General features: G+C 43.1%; 1 protein-coding gene across 1 annotated transcript; it reads right to left on the bottom strand.

Moving 5' to 3' along the window:
• Positions 1-9623: 9623 nt before the first annotated feature.
• Positions 9624-16532, bottom strand: Clec3a (C-type lectin domain family 3 member A). The gene is made up of 3 exons (XM_031337207.1): positions 16372-16532; positions 11808-11891; positions 9624-10039 (listed from the first exon to the last, which is right to left on the bottom strand). Exons 1-3 carry the CDS (start codon positions 16484-16486, stop codon positions 9648-9650), a joined length of 591 nt encoding a protein of 196 aa, XP_031193067.1. The 5' UTR covers positions 16487-16532; the 3' UTR covers positions 9624-9647.
• Positions 16533-16848: the final 316 nt, after the last annotated feature.

Raw genomic sequence — 16848 nt, 5'->3', positions numbered from 1 at the left:
CTCTTCTCTTCTCATCTCTTCTCATCTCTCCTCTCCTCTCCTCCCTCCCTCCTCCTCTCCCTCCCCTCACTCTCTGCCTTTCTCTGCCTCTACTGCCCTCTCAACTCCCCTCCCCATACCCTGAATAAACTCTATTCTATACTATACCATTGTGTGGCTGGTCCCTCATGGAGAAGGGATGCCTCAGCATAGGCCCACAAAGGCACCCTCTTTCCCCATACCTGACTGTTCTTCAATGAGTTCCACGGTGTGTGTGATTGGTTTCATAACTTAGGAAACATATTTTTTCAAAATATACTCTTCCAGTTTACTTTCTGTTGCTGTGATACACACTGTGATCAAAAGCAACTTGAGGACAGAAAAGTTTATTTGGCTTATATTTCCAAGTCATAATCTGTTATCAAGGGAAGCCAGGGCAGGAACTTGAAGACAAGTGAGTCAGAGGTCATGTAGGAACACTGCTTACTGACTTGCTTCCTTTGGCTTGTGTTCAGTCATCTTTCTTACAGACCCCACCTGCCTAGATACTGTCTACAGCAGGCTAGGCCCTTCTTCATCAATTATCAATCAAGAAAATGCCCCAAGAATATGCCTAAGGCCAATCTAATGAATATAATTCTTAAACTGAGATTCCCTTTTTTCAGCTGTATGAACTAAAAAAAAAAAAAAGCATTTAATTTGGGCTTACAGTTTCAGTGGTTTAGAGTCCATGATAGTGGAACAAAGGCACAGGAAAAGCTAATAGTTCACATCTTGATCACATGCAGAAGGCAGAGAACACATTCTGGGAATGGCATGAGTCTTCTGAAACTTCAAAGCCTGCCCCCAGTGACACACCTACTCCAACAAGCCAAACCTCCTAAAGTGCTGTTAAGTGGGGACCTAGTGATCAAATGACATAAGCTATGGGGAACATATATCTCTCAAACCACCACAACAGTATGGTGGCTTCGATGGGAATGATCCCCATATGTTTGAATGCTTGGTTCCAAGCTGGTGGAATTGTTTGGGAAGGGTTAGAAGGTGTGGCTATATTTGAGGAGGTGTGTCACTGGGAGGTAGGTTTTAAAGTTTCAAAGCTTCCCACCATTTGCAGTTTGCTTTCTCTGTTTCAAGTTTATAGTTAAAGAGATGCTGAAATAATATTACTTGCCCACTTGACTTTTTGTAATATATTGAAGAAATACAAACACTCTTAACTTCATCTGTTTTTGCTTCACTCTGAAAAGCAGAATGTCCTAGGTAGGGGTGTGTTGCACAGGCTGGATTATAATTCTCCTGCCTTATCCTCTTGAATGTAGGGATTACAGGTGTGAGCCACAATGCTTATCTTGGTGTGTGTGTGTGTGTGTGTGTGTGTGTATGTGCGCGCGAGTGCACATATGCACACCTTCCTGCTTGTCTTTTTGCATACCACCTGCATACAAGAGCTCATGGAGATCAGAAGGTGGTATCTATCTAGTCTCCTGGAACTGGAGTTCCAGGCAATTGTGAGCCACTTATGTGGGTGCTGGGAATCAAACTTAGGTACCCTGCAAGAGTTGCAAGCACTCTTACCTACTGTCCAGTCCTCCATCTTTGGTTTTTAACTTAAGAATTTAATGCTACAATTTTGTTCTCTAAATACTGCTTTATTTCATCCAGTGAATTTTGATATGTTATATTTTCATTTGAGATTATTTTAAAATATTTTCTAATTACTCCCAAACTTTCTGTTTTTCCTGTTATTTATGGAGAAATCTATCATTTAATTTCCAAATATTTAGAGATTTTACAAGAATTGTTCTGTTATTACTTTCTAGCTTAATACCACTGTGGTCAGAGAACATATTTTAAATGATTTCAATGTTTTAAATGTGTAGTAAGTTTTGTTCTGTGATCCATTTGTGGATGGTTTCTGTGCTCTTGAAGAGAAAATGTATTTATCAAATGAACTCTACTATAAATGTCCCTCAGAGCCAGTTGATTGGTGGTGGTGGCTAGCTCTCTATCCTTACAGATTGTCTTCCTGTTTTATCAGCTACTGACAGTAAAGCTGGCATCTCCAGCGGTAAATAGGGGTGCTCTATCTATCTTTCATTTTCTATAAGTTTTTTCTCTAGTCATTCTGTGGCTATGTTATTAAAGTTAACATCTCATTCTAACTGTTAGAGTCCTGAACTTTTTTTTTTTTTTTTTTTTTTTTTTTTTTTTTTTTTTTTTTTTTTTTTTTTGGTTTTTTTGAGACAGGGTTTCTCTCTGTAGCCCCGGCTGTCCCGGTACTCACTCTGTAGACCAGGCCGGCCTCGAACTCGGAAATCCGCCTGCCTCTGCCTCCCAAGTGCTAGGATTAAAGGCGTGCGCCACCACCGCCCGGCTAGAGTCCTGAACTTTTAATTTGTTCTGTCCCTATGGCATCCCTCAATACCTTCATTGTGATGATATATATCCTTGTCCCTCCACCACACCACCTGTGTTTTCTTGTCTTTCTACTCTGTTCAGACATCGTCTTTGCTCCATCTGGTGGTTTCTCTCTGCATCCCTATGTGTTGTTGAGTTTCAGTTATAAATTCTTCTTTGACTCCTTGCTTAATTTTCAAGTCTTACCTCTCATGGATTTCTCAGTTTTGTACCCTATTCAGTTCTAGACTCTCTTGATGACCAGAAAAGAGGGATTGTGTGATACCAACATTTTAAATTTATTGAGACAAGCTGTGTGCCCTAAGATGTGGCTACATAGACAGGGGGTGTGTCAGATACACATCTGTCAGATGTAGATGGCTTACAGCCCTGATCAAGTCTTTCTATGACAGCACGGAACTAAAATCTTGGTGTTCTACCTAGATTGTCTGCAGAAATATTTGGATTTGTCCCTCATGTGTTAATGTCGATTTTGGGAGCTGGGTAGCAATTACTTTTCTTTTGCTGTGATAAAACACTATGACCAAGGAAACTTTTAGAAGACTTTATCTTGACTTGTGGTTTGTCTTAATTACTTTTCTATTGTTGCAAAGAGACACCATGATCAAGGCAGCATATAGAAGAAAGCATTTAATTGGGAGCTTGCTTACAGTTTTCAGAGGGTTAGTCCATGATCACCATGGAGGGGAGGATGGCCCTGAGGAGGCAGGCATTATACTGGAGCAGTAGCCAAGAGCTTATATACGATCTACAGGCAGAGAGGCAGAGAAGAAATGAGGCTGGGCCTGATTTACAGTGATACACTTCCTCCTCCAACAAGGCCACATCTCCTCCAACAAGGCCACACCCCTTTCCACAGGCCATGCCACCTAATCATTCTTAACAGTCTGGGAAACAAGTATTCAAAATACGAATTAATGGGGGCCATTCTTATCCAAACCACCGTGCTCCGCTCCTTTGCCTCCATATGCTTATAACCCATCATAATACAAATTACAATTTGTTCAACTTCAAAAATCCCCATAGTCCTTCACAGCTTCAATATTGTTTTACAAAGTCCAAAGTCTCTTCTGAGACTTAAGGCAATCTTTGTAACCCCCTGTAAAACCAAAAAGCAAATTACATACATTACCATTACAAAAGGGAGGAAAGTGGATATAGTAAAAGAATTCTGGGCCAAAGCAAGACTGAAACCCAGTAGGGAAATTCTATTCCAAAATTCTGCAGCTCTGCGTCCAGTGTCTAGGGGCTTAGATGGTTCGTTGGATCTCCTTTTCCTTCCAGCTTTGCTGACCACAGCACACTTCTCTCTCTCTTGATCTGGTTGGCTCCATTTCCTTGGCAGGTATCCCCCAGCTCTGGCATCTTCAATCTCTTGGCATCTCCAACACAACACAGGCTTCATCTGCACAGCTTCATGCATGCAGCTTCATGCATGCAATGCATATATTCATTTTGTAGATCAGATGTAAACTCAGCTTCTTCTCCAGCACCATTCCTGCCTGCCACCAAGCTCCCCATCATGAGGATCAAGGTCTACCCTCTGAAACTGTAACTAAACTCCCAATTAAGAGATATGTGTGTGTGTGTGTGTGTGTGTGTGTGTGTGTGTGTGTGTGTGTCTTACCTTGGTCACAGTAGTAGAACAGTAGCAAGTAAGGAACACATGGTTCTATAGGGAGGAGAGTCCATCACAGCCGGAAGGTATGACAGCAACCATGCTAGCAGAAACAGGAGGTTGAGAGCTTATCCCCAACCATCACCCTGAAAGGCCAAAGTAGCCAGATCAGGGATGCTAAAGAGGGTGCCTAATGGATAAAATTAGTTTGCCACCCTATCACCATTCTGATGGTCTGCCCACTGACTCTATTCCACATCTGCTCCAGACTCCTTACACCACTTATAATCCAGTTCCTCCTGCCTCCATTGCTGTAGCATAGTAGGCCCTTGATCCTATCTGTCCCTCTATCTTCTCTGATACCAAGCTTATCCACAATCCCTACTTCTCTTTTGACTCTTCCTTCTCACCTTATTCCTCCACTTAGGGCCTCTTGGGGGTTCCCACTTACATAAATGAAGACCATAGCTAAGGACCCTCCCATTTCTCATCCAGGAGGAGTGAGTCTCCAGTTCCAACTCTCCTCCCTGCTCTCTTTACTTCTCCTCTAACCTGGGCCCCTAAGAACTTTCCCCCACTCCTTCCTACCCCAGCACCCCATGAATCTGAACATATCATGCTAGATACAGACACAACTCTCCAGTCTGACACACTGCAGTGTAGTAGAGCTCTCTGCCATTCCCCAGACCCCACACCCTTGCTTCCATGCAGCAGGAGTTGGCTGAAAAATATCACAGTTTCCATTGCCCAGTGACACTTAGGGCTCATCCATCCTAGGCTCACCTCAAACTTACATCTTTATGAATGTATGTATATGTGTGTGTATGTATGTATATATGTATGTATTTATGTATTTATTTATTTAATGTACATGCATGTTCTATCTGTAAATACACCTGCATGCAGGAAGAGGTCACCGAATCCCATTATAGATGTTTGTGAGACACCATGTAGTTGCTGGGAATTTAACTTAGTACCTCTGAAAGAGCAGCAGACAGTGTTCTCTTAACCACTGAGCCATCTCTCCAGCCCAGATTTAAACCCTGATCCTCCTGCCTCATCCTCTATAGTGTGGGATTGCTGGTGTATGATACCATGCCCAGTTAATGCAGTGTTGGTATTCAAACCCAGAATTTCCTACTTGATATGCAAGCATTCTACCAACCTTGCTATAGCCCCAGCTCAATAATCATCATCATCATCATCATCATAATAATAATAATAATAATAATAATAATATTTGTGTGTGTATGTGTGTGTGTGTGTGTATGGCCATGGCTATGTACAAATTTCTGCATGAGCCCTTAGAGGCCAGAAGAGGGCCTCAGATCCCCTGGAGCTAGAGCTGTAGGTAGTTGTGAGCCACCTGATAAGTGGGTGATGGTATCTACATTTATATCCTCTGCAAGAGCAAAGTGTTCTCTTAACCACTGAGCCATCTTTCTAGTCTCGCCAGAATTATTTTGATTGCAGGTAACACACCCCAACTCATAAAATTTCTAGACTTTTGGAGTGGAACTATAGCTCAGCTGGTGGGGTTCATGCCCAGCATGTGTGAGATTGCATAAATCTGTAATCTCAACACTCAGGAAGGGAAGGCAGGAGGATCAGAAGTTCAAGGTCATCCTTGGCTACAAAATGGCTAGAGACTCACTAGTCCTTCTGCCTTGTCTACTAGGCAAGTTGCAGCCTGTAAGAGGAAAGAATTGAAACACAGTAAGCATTGGGATAGGATCTGAGGAAAGGCATCTGATTGGCCTCTGACCTCCACAGGCATACATAAGCTTAGGTTCACACTTGAAAATACACACACACACACACACACACACACACACAAAAGAGAGAGAGAGAGAGACAGACAGACAGACAGACAGACAGACAGACATAAAGCACCTCATATGTTTTTATTTAACTTTCAAACTTTACTTAAATTTTTGTTTTCCTTGATCTTTAAGCTTACCATAAATTATATCATCTGAAGAACATAACTTAGAAAGTTGCAGGTTCATATACACAGGCACTGTGAAGACACCAAGTGTGACTTTCCCTCAAGAAGCCTAAACCCATGTCTTAGCATGTGTACCTCTATGACTCTCTGTCTAAACACTTAATAGACACTAACGGCTCCATCCTGGTTCATCATGATAGTCTTTTCACAGCGCAGTCAAAGATCTCCCTTTAAGTGAATGGAGGCGAGATGGGGGGCGGGGGATCCCTCCAGCAGCTGGTGGCACTGTTGGGTTGTATTTTCCAGCTGCTGTTGCTGGGACTTTGAGTGCCGGCCCCTTGAGGAAGGATGATCTTGTCTGACACAGTGTTTAGGGATCCAGACTCTGCTATCTACACTATGTCCTTGGCTCCTTAACCAAGTCCTTTGAAGGAATGAAGGACAGCAGCTTCTCAGTCAATGACTTCTCAAGGCCAAGTGATGACTGCAGATGAGGAAACTGAGTCATGATTTGCAATCTGCCCCATCACCTGTTGGGATCCATTTCACCAAGCACAGCCTCGGCGGCTGCTGAGGATGTAGTGAGTTGACCACTTGATTCCAGGTACATGATTTGGGACAGCCGTCACCTCTGTCATTATGATTTTTTTTCCACATATAATAAAAATAAATCTAGAGCTGACAGTCACCCTGATGTTGTTCTGAAGAAAATTGAGAAGTGTGTCAAACTTAGTGTGGAAACTGGGGTGTAATGGAAATGTGCTCTTCACTCCTGTTTGCTCAGTTCGTGCCCTCACCCAGTGTGTGTGTGTGTGTGTGTGTGTGTGTGTGTGTGTGTGTGTGCATGACACATGTGTGGTGGTCAGAGGATGACCTTGAGGGTTGGTCCTCCGAAACCTTTCTCCATTTCTTTGAGGCAGAATCTCTCACTGCCTGGAATTTGGCCATGTAGACCTGGCTAGCGGGGCCACAAGCTTCCAGGAATCCACCTGACTCTGTCCTCCACAGCATGGATTACAGATGTATGCTGCCACACTCAACTGTTAACGTGTCTTTCTAGGTCTGGACTCACATCCTGAAGCAAGTGCTTTAGTGACTTAGCTACTGCCTAGCTACTAATGTCACCTGTCAGAAGACAAAGGTGATGCTGGGGCTGGCTGGTCTCAACCAAGTAAAATTGCAATGTTTAAAGTCTCCCCTGTGCCCCCCATCTCCTGTGCTCCATCTCCAAACTGTGCTTCTTCAAGGCCAGTTGAAACTGCTCTCCAAATACACCACTGTTACCAGTTCCATCAGCTCCAGGCCTTTTCCCCTTTAAATTATGCCTGCTTTGATATAAATATCTTAATCTGAATAAATGTAATCAATATCCAAACACATTCACGCTGATCAGATTTGGAGCTTTATTGTGTGATGAAAAAACAAACCTAAAATTTGATTCCAAGCATATGTAATTTAGCTCTTGGGAGCAGGACATTATTCACAAAAGAGAAAAAGATATTTATTTGAAGGACAGAATGTATTCAGAATTGTTTATTTCTACAAAGCCCATTTCCCCTAAGCCTTAAATTTATGCTGCTGTGTTTAAGCAATGAAGTTATTTTTATAAAATCTAGTTAAGCAATTTAATGGGAATAGCATCGTTAGAATAAAAAATTGCACATATGTGTTGCTCGCAAATAGTATTATTTAAGTCCAACTTTCAGCTTCTAATGACAAATTGCCCTTCATAGATCGAAATACATAATAATAATTGAAGAAATATATATGTAAAGAAAGTAAAAAATTTGCCATCATATATAAAAGGAGACTGTAAGGATACACACGTAAAAGAAAGAGACAGTTTTCTTTTGTCCTTGTTGTCTAGATGGGGTCTCATGTAAACCTAGGATGGCTTTAAACCTGCAGTTCAGCTGGTAGAGCATGACCTTGAAACCTAGGATGGCTTTAAACCTGCAGTTCAGCTGGTAGAGCATGACCTTGAACTCCTGATCCTCTTACCTCCACCTCCCCAGTGCTGGGATTATAGGCTTAAGTGTCCCATTCCTGTGAACCCAGGTCTTCCTGCCTGCTAGACAAGCTCTCTACCAACTGAAGTGCAACCCCCAAAGCCCTGCTTCCTTTTTCTCTGGTTTCTTTGTCCTCACCATCTGCTGCTCTTCTCCTGCCTTAATGTTGCTCACTGTCTAGAAGCTATTATAGAATCCCAGGGGAGAAATTATCAAATATATGCTGACTCAGGGAGTAGGGGGTGGGGTGGGGCCTCAACTGGGAACCTTGAAGAAAGCTAGAGTTAGGGAATTTGAAGAGTTAGATGAGAATCTTGTCAATCATCCCTGCTCTGATGTGGCAAAGAAGATCCACGTCCCACCAGGGGATGTGGCCAGCAACTGAAAGCAAGGACCATAGGCTAAGAGAGGGTGGAGGAAATTAAACATCATGCTAGAAAAGTTACAGACTGTATAGCACCCTGGAATCTCTGACTTGGGACATTCTCATCAACCAAATATATCCACACACTACACGATATTTTGACCCTAACAAACTGCATATTTGATGGTGGTCCCATAAGCCTGTGATGGAGACGAAAAATTTCTGTTGCCTAGAGACATTGTTGGTGTCCGCCTGTAGCAAATTTTATGTGTGTTCTTGGTGGCCGTGCTAAATACAATTTAGTATACCACAAGTCATAAAGTTGAACACAGTGATTAAGCACAGCTCACAATCCTTGACAACAATAACAAATGACAGTGTGCTGATGTTTATCATACGCTATGGCTGAGGGTAGTTTGATTGCTTCTGTCCCCACCAAGGACCCTGGTGTGGCAATTTTGAAAAGTATTGTGTGCCTTAAGCAGGTAGATAACCTTGGGTGATTTGGAGACACCGCTTTGAAAGGAGACCATGCTCATCCTATGTTTGCTTTGCATTGAGATGTGACTACTTGCTCTTGCCTTGATCTGCCATGCTCCCCATTGGTCAATTCACTAGGGTGGCTTAACCTTGGATCTTGAGCCACTAAAATTACATGCTAAACACACCTCACTTTGTTTCACACATGCCAGTGTCAGCTGTCTTATTAAAGTGATGGAAAGAGAGTATACTCGGCTGTGTTTCCAACTGTTGTTTTATTATGTACTTAGAGAACTATATTCTGAAAGTCTGCAGCTTGTGTCTACTACATGTCTTGAGGGCATCTAGAGGCCACCTGGAGTTTTGCCTCTACAACATTAGGGTTCATTCATGTAGGGTATACTACAATGTTCACATCGCCAGAAAATCAACCAATGACATATTTCTCAAAATTGTATTCCTATCATGACTAAATTTTGAAGAGAAATCTTCCAAGTTTTTCTGTCTTGAAGAATCACATGATTTTTTTTTTTAAAGTATGTCAGGTCTATTCACCTGAGAGGGACAAGAAGAGTGGGAGACAATTTGACTACCCATTATCGTATCTTACCATACCTGGGTCATCATTTTCTGATCCCCTTTGTCTTATGAAGAGTAATGTTACAATGAGCTACGGTAGGAACACGGTCTGTCTCTGCATACCTATGAATACCAATACTGGCATTGCAATTCTGCAATTAATAAATGTAATCTGAGTTTATCGAGGGGGAACTACCAGCTTATTTATCATGACCAGTCTTGCTTGGAAGGATACCGAGAAGGGACTCCTTAAGGGATGATAAACTCACATATGTACCGCTTGCTACTGCGACAGGCCTCGTCGCTCCATTTCCCCTGAGCTGACTGGGAGAACAGGACGCAGTTTTCCCGCTTGCCACCACTTGGCTGGGCACGGTCCCAGTTGAGGAAGGAGACGGCGAATCCGTGGACATCAAGGAACTTGCCTTCTGTGACCATGTCATTTATGCCTAGCCAAAAGTCATTGACACCTGGCAGACTCCTCTTACCATAGTCTCGAAGGGCACTGATTTCATCGGAATTCCTGGGGACAACCAGGGTCCCTCCCTTGGAAATGCAGTCTTCGTTGGCTTCATGGTAATGTTTGAGGCCTTCTGAAGCAAGGTAGCATTTCTTATGAACTTTGGTGCCTCGAAGACAAACTGTGAAGATGGGAAAGTGGGTGATGTCATAAGATGCCTTTTGTGTGTGATATGCCTTAAATTGGACCTAGCAAGTATTGGTAAATGTTTGTGTAATGATGAATGGGTTGACAGTGATGACTTACCATTGATGATTTTGTTGGTGCCAAACACAATACTAACCACATGCAACTTCCGCAACCCCATGACGGTGGTGCTATCCACATTTATCAGGTTTAGAGAAATTGTTATTTACAACTTGACATGTCCCCCAAGGGCTTAGGGAGGATCTAAAATGAATTCACAGCCACATATGACTCAAAACATAACCTTAAACCCTGGGCTGGGCTGCTTCGATATAATCTGTAGCCTCGTTTATGTAAGGAACTACATAGTGGCTTTCCTTTGGACTTTTAGAATGGAGTAAAATTTCATAATCATTTAAAGAGCAAACACTGTGGTGGCACATGCTCCTATGCTTGGAGCACTTGAGAGAATGAGACAGAATGCTTGCTGTGACTCTGAGGTAAGCCTGATCTACTTAGCCAGTTCCAGGCCAGTGAGCCCTACATGGAAAGATCTTGTCTCAAAAACAATAACTAAAACCAAACAAAGAAGACCAATAAGAAAGGAAGGAAGGAAAGAAGGATAAGAAAGGAAGAAAAAAAAACAAAGACAAAATCTCAGGGAGACAGCAAGTTTCTCCCTATTTTGTTCAGTTTGCTTCTTTTTGACACAGGATCTCTCTCTCTACCCACTTCAAACTGTGTGTGTGTGTGCATGTGCACGTGTGCGTGTGTGTGTTTGTGTTTGTGTATGTGTACAACAGCCACAGTGCATTTGGCTGTCAGAGGACAGCAGGCAGAATTCTGTTCTCTCCTTTCATTGTGTGGAGCCCAGGAATCAAACTCAGGCTGTCAAGCTTGAAGGCAAGCAGCTTTCTTTGCCTGCTGATATTGGAACTCAGTTCTTTCTGCTCTCACAGAAGGTACTTTGCTAACTCAAGGTATCTATTCCTCCAGGCCCTAAGACAGCCTCTTAAGGGCTCAGGATTTCCCTCAGTTAGTAGACCCTTCACTTATTAGCACTTGCAAAGCCCTGGGTTACGTCCTCTGCACCACAGACATAAGGCCCTGTGGCCTCAGCACTCTGGAGCTGGAAGCAGGAGAATTAGGAATTGAAAGTCATCCTCCACCACATCCTGAACTCTGGGTCAGTCTTGGAAATAAGAGAACCTGTCTTAAAATATTAAACATAGGAGCCAGAGAGATGGCTCAATGGTTAAGAGCACTTGTTGCTCCTCCAGATTTCCACCCACATAGTGACTCACAACTGCTTGTAACTCCAGTTCTAGAGATCCAATGCCCTCTTCTGACCTCCATGGGTACTGGCATGCACATGGTGCAGAGAAAAAAGTTTTTAAATTAAAATAAATAACATGTATTCTTAAGCTACCTTCCCACCCAATCCCCCAAGACAGGGGTTCTCTGTGTACTTCTGGCTGTTCTGGAACTCCTCTGTAGCCCAGGCTGGCCTCAGACTCAAGAAATTGGCCTACCTCCAAGGGCTGGCATTAAAGGTGTGAACCATTCCACAACATCCCCACTAGCTGCTAAAGTTTTTATTTTGTTTCTTTTTTTTTTTCTTTTTTTCTTTTTTCTTTTTTTTTTCTATAAGCAGACAAACCCCAGGAGTCAGCAAGCACTCTGGATGAGTTCAATCCTGGGCAATACCTGATTCTCTTCTACTATTCTCCCGGACCAGGAGCTGGTGAAGGGGGATGCCTCACCTGTTTGCAGGGCTTGCATTTCCTTCAAGGCATTGACTTCCCGCCACAGCTTTTCAACTTGAGACTTCAGGTCACCATCCTTTTCTAGGGGACATTGGTGGGGTAGGATATGGGATGGAAAACATTCGATTAGAATGAAATGGAAATGTTAAAAATAAAATAAAATAAAAAAGAGCAGCTTTGTAATGCAGAATCCAAAGCAATGGTGCCGATGAAGCTGCTCCAAATGCGCATGCGCACTGAGACCAATTCCAGAAAAGAATCCGCAGAAGGTCTCCTGGGACTTTGCGGATGCCTTTTGCGGACTCAACTCCCCTTACCTACTCAGCTGTGTGTTCTGAGAACACTTGTCCACCCTTGACATTGGCATCCCCACTGCGATCTTTCCCGAACCTTGTTCACTTTCCTTCAAAGCACCACCTGTATTTTACTTACTTAACTTGCTTGGTTTCCTTATCCACGATTCCTGCTACGCTTGATGTGCTCCGTTTGGAGCGTATATTTTACAGGATATAAAAAGGTTGATGTAATTTGTTAGTGGGGGATGAAGGTGAATGCGATGAGTTAAGGGCCTTGGTGGGTGAGTGCCAGGAACCATACTTTACTGGGCCTCACCTCCCTCACCCTGGGTCCCTTACTGATGAGGTCTGGTGATGGTGCAATGGCTCTTGGCTTGGGTGAGTTTATAAAGGACCATTGAGAACTTACTTATAGGGGTATCACCACCAACTATTTCTCCTTATTCCTTGTTCTCCATCCACCTCGTTTTCTTCCTTCTTTTCCCTCCCCTCTTCTCCCCTTTTGGCAGTATTAGAGACTAAACCCATGCTCTCTTGTATCTTATGCATGCTAGGCAAGGGCTCTGCTAGCTCTCTAGATCCCAAGTTCCAGTTATTTATTCGTGAATGTTCTTAGATGGGACCAAAGACTCTTTGGCTAGCCTCAGCTGTAAGTAAGTGGGTAGCTGTGGCTAAATCTAGATTCCAGAAGAATGGAGACTGTCTTAGTGGCCACTAGGAGCTGCGACAAGCCATGCCAAATATTACACATAAGTATATTAAAAGAAACCATCCATGCTAGGCCATGAGATCAGTTCTCTTGCTGTCCCTGAGGTAGAGTCTAGAAGCTCACAGAAGAGCATGCAGAGAATCAGAAAAAGCTGAATCCACCCACTGAAGGTCTCCAGTGGGTAAAGTGCAGAGCTCAAACGTGGGTGTCTCTGGCTTCTAGCCTTTTCTCTCTATCCCTCGGATCTGCTTCTGCAGAGCAGCTGCTCCCACCCCCTTGCTCCCCAGCACACAGACTTAGAGATGACACTTCAAAATGGTTATAAACCATCCCCAGCTGTCTCATTATGGAGCTAGCAGATAGAGATTCGGTTTTGTGGGCTAGGAAGGTGGCTCAACCAGTAAAAAGCTTATCTCACAACAAAAGAGAACCCAAGTTTAACAAACAAAGCTAGGCAAGGTAGCATGCTTATAATCCCATCTTGGGAAGCAGACCTAGGGCAGATCCCAGAGACTCCCTGGCTAGTCAGCATAGCCTACTTGTCAGAACTCCTGGCCAAGAAGAGAGACTTCTACTTAAAAAAACAAAAAAAAGGTGGAGATGGATGACACCTGAGACATGATACTTGAGGTTATCCTCTGGCTTCCACATGCATGTGCACACTTGTGAACACATACCAACACATATAGGCATAGGCACACACACATACACACACACACACACACACACACAAAAGAAAATCGGTTTTGTGATCCTGTGATTTCTCAGGACAATATAAAATCCACTGTCTTAGTCCTCTGTCCCCTTACACTTGTGCTTCATAAGCCAGATGGTTCCACATTTGGGCCAGGAAACTGCCTTCTAGGGTACTCAGTACCCCCTCCCCCACAACCCCTATTTCCCTTTATATTGTACATCAGTTCTTAAGTGTCTAAGAGCTCAGCTCAGAAATACAATTGCCCAAAGATTTTATCCTGTGAGACCACTCAAACTGGAATAAACAAAGGAAGCATTTAAGATGCAAAGCCATCAGGGATGGGGCCAGGTTTGCAAAGCCCACTGAGGGCTTGCTTCCAACTTCCAAGCTGTCAGCTACAGGCATTTCAACCTACTTCCTTCCAGGTCAGCTTCCAACTCCTTTGTATTTAAATAAGTAGCTGTAAACACTACCATTAACTAGAAGACATACGTGTTACTATTAGGCTCCTGGGAGATCATTATGGCAGTCATCTACTGGGTGACTTGGCTTCCACTCCCTTCCAATCACCATTGCTCAGGTGGATGAACAGAAGGAATGCCCCGAGGAGCTAGCTTACTCTAAAAGGTGTATTTTCTTCATTAGTGTAACTTGTAATTTGTTGAAATCCATAAAGTGAGTACTTAGGGAACACTTGTACCTGGTGTTTAACTGCTGTTGCCATTTTGAGTCTCTTAAAAGGTCGCCCTTTCTTTTATGATTGTGGCTACACAATGTCAGATTCAGGATAGGAAAAAACACAATAAACATCTCCAGTGGAACCATGGTCGGGTGTTGGGTTGAGTGAGAAAGGCATAGATTGGTGATGTCATTTGAAGAGACAATTAGAGAAGCTGATTAATGGCATGTCACTTCTAGAAGGTATACCACAGTATCTTAGTGCCAGGGCAGACATATGTGCAAAAAGGGACTTCGTGTGTTACACTGTGTCAGAGAGAGACATAGCAGAAACTATATAAAAGTTGCTGAGAAAGAACCAGTGAAGTCAGACCCTCCCCAAACAATAAAGTAACATATCCAGCTGTTAAAACAAATGAAACACTCCTATATTTATAGCTATCCATGATTGAACACACGAAGTAAGTTTAGTCACCTGTCAAATATTTACAATGTCTATCTGAGAGGTAGTTATTTACTGTTATTGGCAGTAGATAATTCTGGGTAAACATTGGGGGTTAGCTTTTACTTTTTGTTGTTGTTGTTGTTATTGCTGTTGTTGTCAGTTTTGCATTTTTGAGGCAAGTCTTAATGGAGCCCAGGCTACCCTTAAATCTGTTGAGGCTATCCTTGAACTCATGCTCCTCTGCCTCCAACTCCCAAGCACTGAGATTATAAGGATGCATGGCCACTCCTGCCTTGCCTTTCACATTTGGTCCTATAAACTTTGGTCTTATTTTAAGGTACTCAAAATATTAAATATGTGTGTGTGTGTGTGTGTGTGTGTGTGTGTGACTTGATGGGAAAGAAGTAACCAGCAAGTCTAAGGTGATTGCTGCGCTTCGTGTAGACCTGACTTTTATTAGATCTGAAAGCAGAGGCTGGCTATTACTTTGTATGTGTGTGTGGGAGCAGTGTGTGGTGGTTAAGATATGTTTGCAACTGATTAAAATAGCATACCTGTGGGAGCGGGTCCTGGGGAAAAGAGAGAGGTAGAGCAAGAAGGAGCTACTTACATATGTTCCTATCTCCCCTCAGGGCTCCTATTTCAGTGAAGGAGAACCACAATAGAGTGAATGCCAGGGCAGGGAGGTAGGAGTGGGTGGGTGGGTGAGTAGGGGGAGAGGGGATGGGATAGGGGATTTTTGGAGGGGAAACCAGGAAAGAGGATAACATTTGAAATGTAAATAAAGAAAATACCTAATTACAGAAAGAAAGAAAGAAAGAAAGAGAGAGAGAGAGAGAGAGAGAGAGAGAGAGAGAAAGAAAGGACGGAAGGAAGAAAGGAAGGGAGATGTGCTTCTGCGGGGTAGGTCAAAGGAAAAAAAAAAAAAGGAAAATGCCTCAGAGGCCGAGATAAGGCATCACTGGGTCCCAACGCATTTCTCTTCCACTTTGCTTTTAACCTAAAACAGGCCGAGTCCCATTGTCTCTGCTCTTTCAAGCTTTGAAGTTTTTTGACTCTTAGCCTAGTTTAAGCCCCCTCAGATCTAGCTTTGCTCCATGAGTGAATTCTGTGTCAAAGTATCTTTAAGTTATGTCTCGTTGTGTGTTAACAAATTCTTAAGTTAAAGAGACAGACAGTGTCTTATGATATGAAAAGTTAGATACCCAGTTTCAACAGTTTTCTCCTGACTGACAGTGATGGGGAGGGAAATGCAGCAACAGAATAGACAGGGTTAAAAGGAAACCGCAGCTACCCCGTGCCATCTCATTTAATGAGATTGTAGTGGGGGGCGTTACAAATATATTTGAATAGGTTTAGTACCCAGAGGCTCACAGGTCACCACTAATCACTGTACTGCTTTCTTATCATCCAAAAAGGCAGATGTCCATGGGTCCATGTAAGCTCTAGCTCAGAAATGTCCCACCTTATCAAAACTCAATGGACGGCAGACATACATGGAGACTTTTTTCATAATAAGAGGTTATTTTCAATTAAAAATTAAAAACCCTAATACATGTTTTCTTTAAATAGCAAACTCTCCGGAGACTCCAAAGGTCACTGGATCCCTTGCAAAGCTTTACACCCACCCACTATGATAGGATGGTCTCCTGGTACAGCTTGGATGTGAGCCTTGTCCAACACCTTCCCCATGCTGAGTAAACCTAAGGTTTTGCTGGGCAGCAAAGTCCCATTACCTTTCACTCGGCGTTTGCTGTGCTTCCTGGCTTTCACTCGGGATGGGTAGCTGTTGGTCTGGTCCAGGAGTAAGCTGGCCACCAGGATACAAATGACAAGTCCTTTCTTTGCCATGGCTCTGGGACAGGCCAGTCTGGCCACTTGGTCAGCAATGCTGGAGCAGCTAGGGAGCAGGGAGGCTGTGAAGCCACATCTTGCTCTGGGCTGCCGGGGGCTGGCTTTAAATAAAGGAGCTACAAGGTTGGCTGGAAGCCTGCTGACGGAAGGCCGGAATGTTCCTCCAGCCATGGCATAAGGAGGCCCCCTGTTCTCACACCTCATGCTGGGCTCAAGATACGTTTATTTTTATTCTGTTTGCATTTTCCCACTGATTTGCCTTTTCAGAATGTATCTGAGTTAAAGAAAGATTTTCTTTTTTAAAAACTTTGATATATATATATATATATATATATAAACTTTGATATATATATGTATAT

The sequence above is a fragment of the Mastomys coucha genome, unplaced genomic scaffold, assembly GCF_008632895.1.
Source record: "Mastomys coucha isolate ucsf_1 unplaced genomic scaffold, UCSF_Mcou_1 pScaffold22, whole genome shotgun sequence".
Taxonomy (NCBI): Eukaryota; Metazoa; Chordata; class Mammalia; order Rodentia; family Muridae; genus Mastomys; species Mastomys coucha.
Note: the sequence above shows the minus strand (reverse complement) of the source record. Positions and strands in the feature narration are given on the sequence as shown.

Bases quoted from the DNA above. Each gene is read 5' to 3' on its own strand.
- Clec3a (XM_031337207.1), bottom strand. From the start codon at position 16,486: ATGGCAAAGAAAGGACTTGTCATTTGTATCCTGGTGGCCAGCTTACTC. The intron at 11,892-16,371 runs GTAATGGGACTT...AATGTCCCCTAG, and splicing joins CAGCAAACGCCGAGTGAAAG to AAAAGGATGGTGACCTGAAG. The intron at 10,040-11,807 runs GTGAGGCATCCC...CCATCTTCACAG, and splicing joins AATGCAAGCCCTGCAAACAG to TTTGTCTTCGAGGCACCAAA.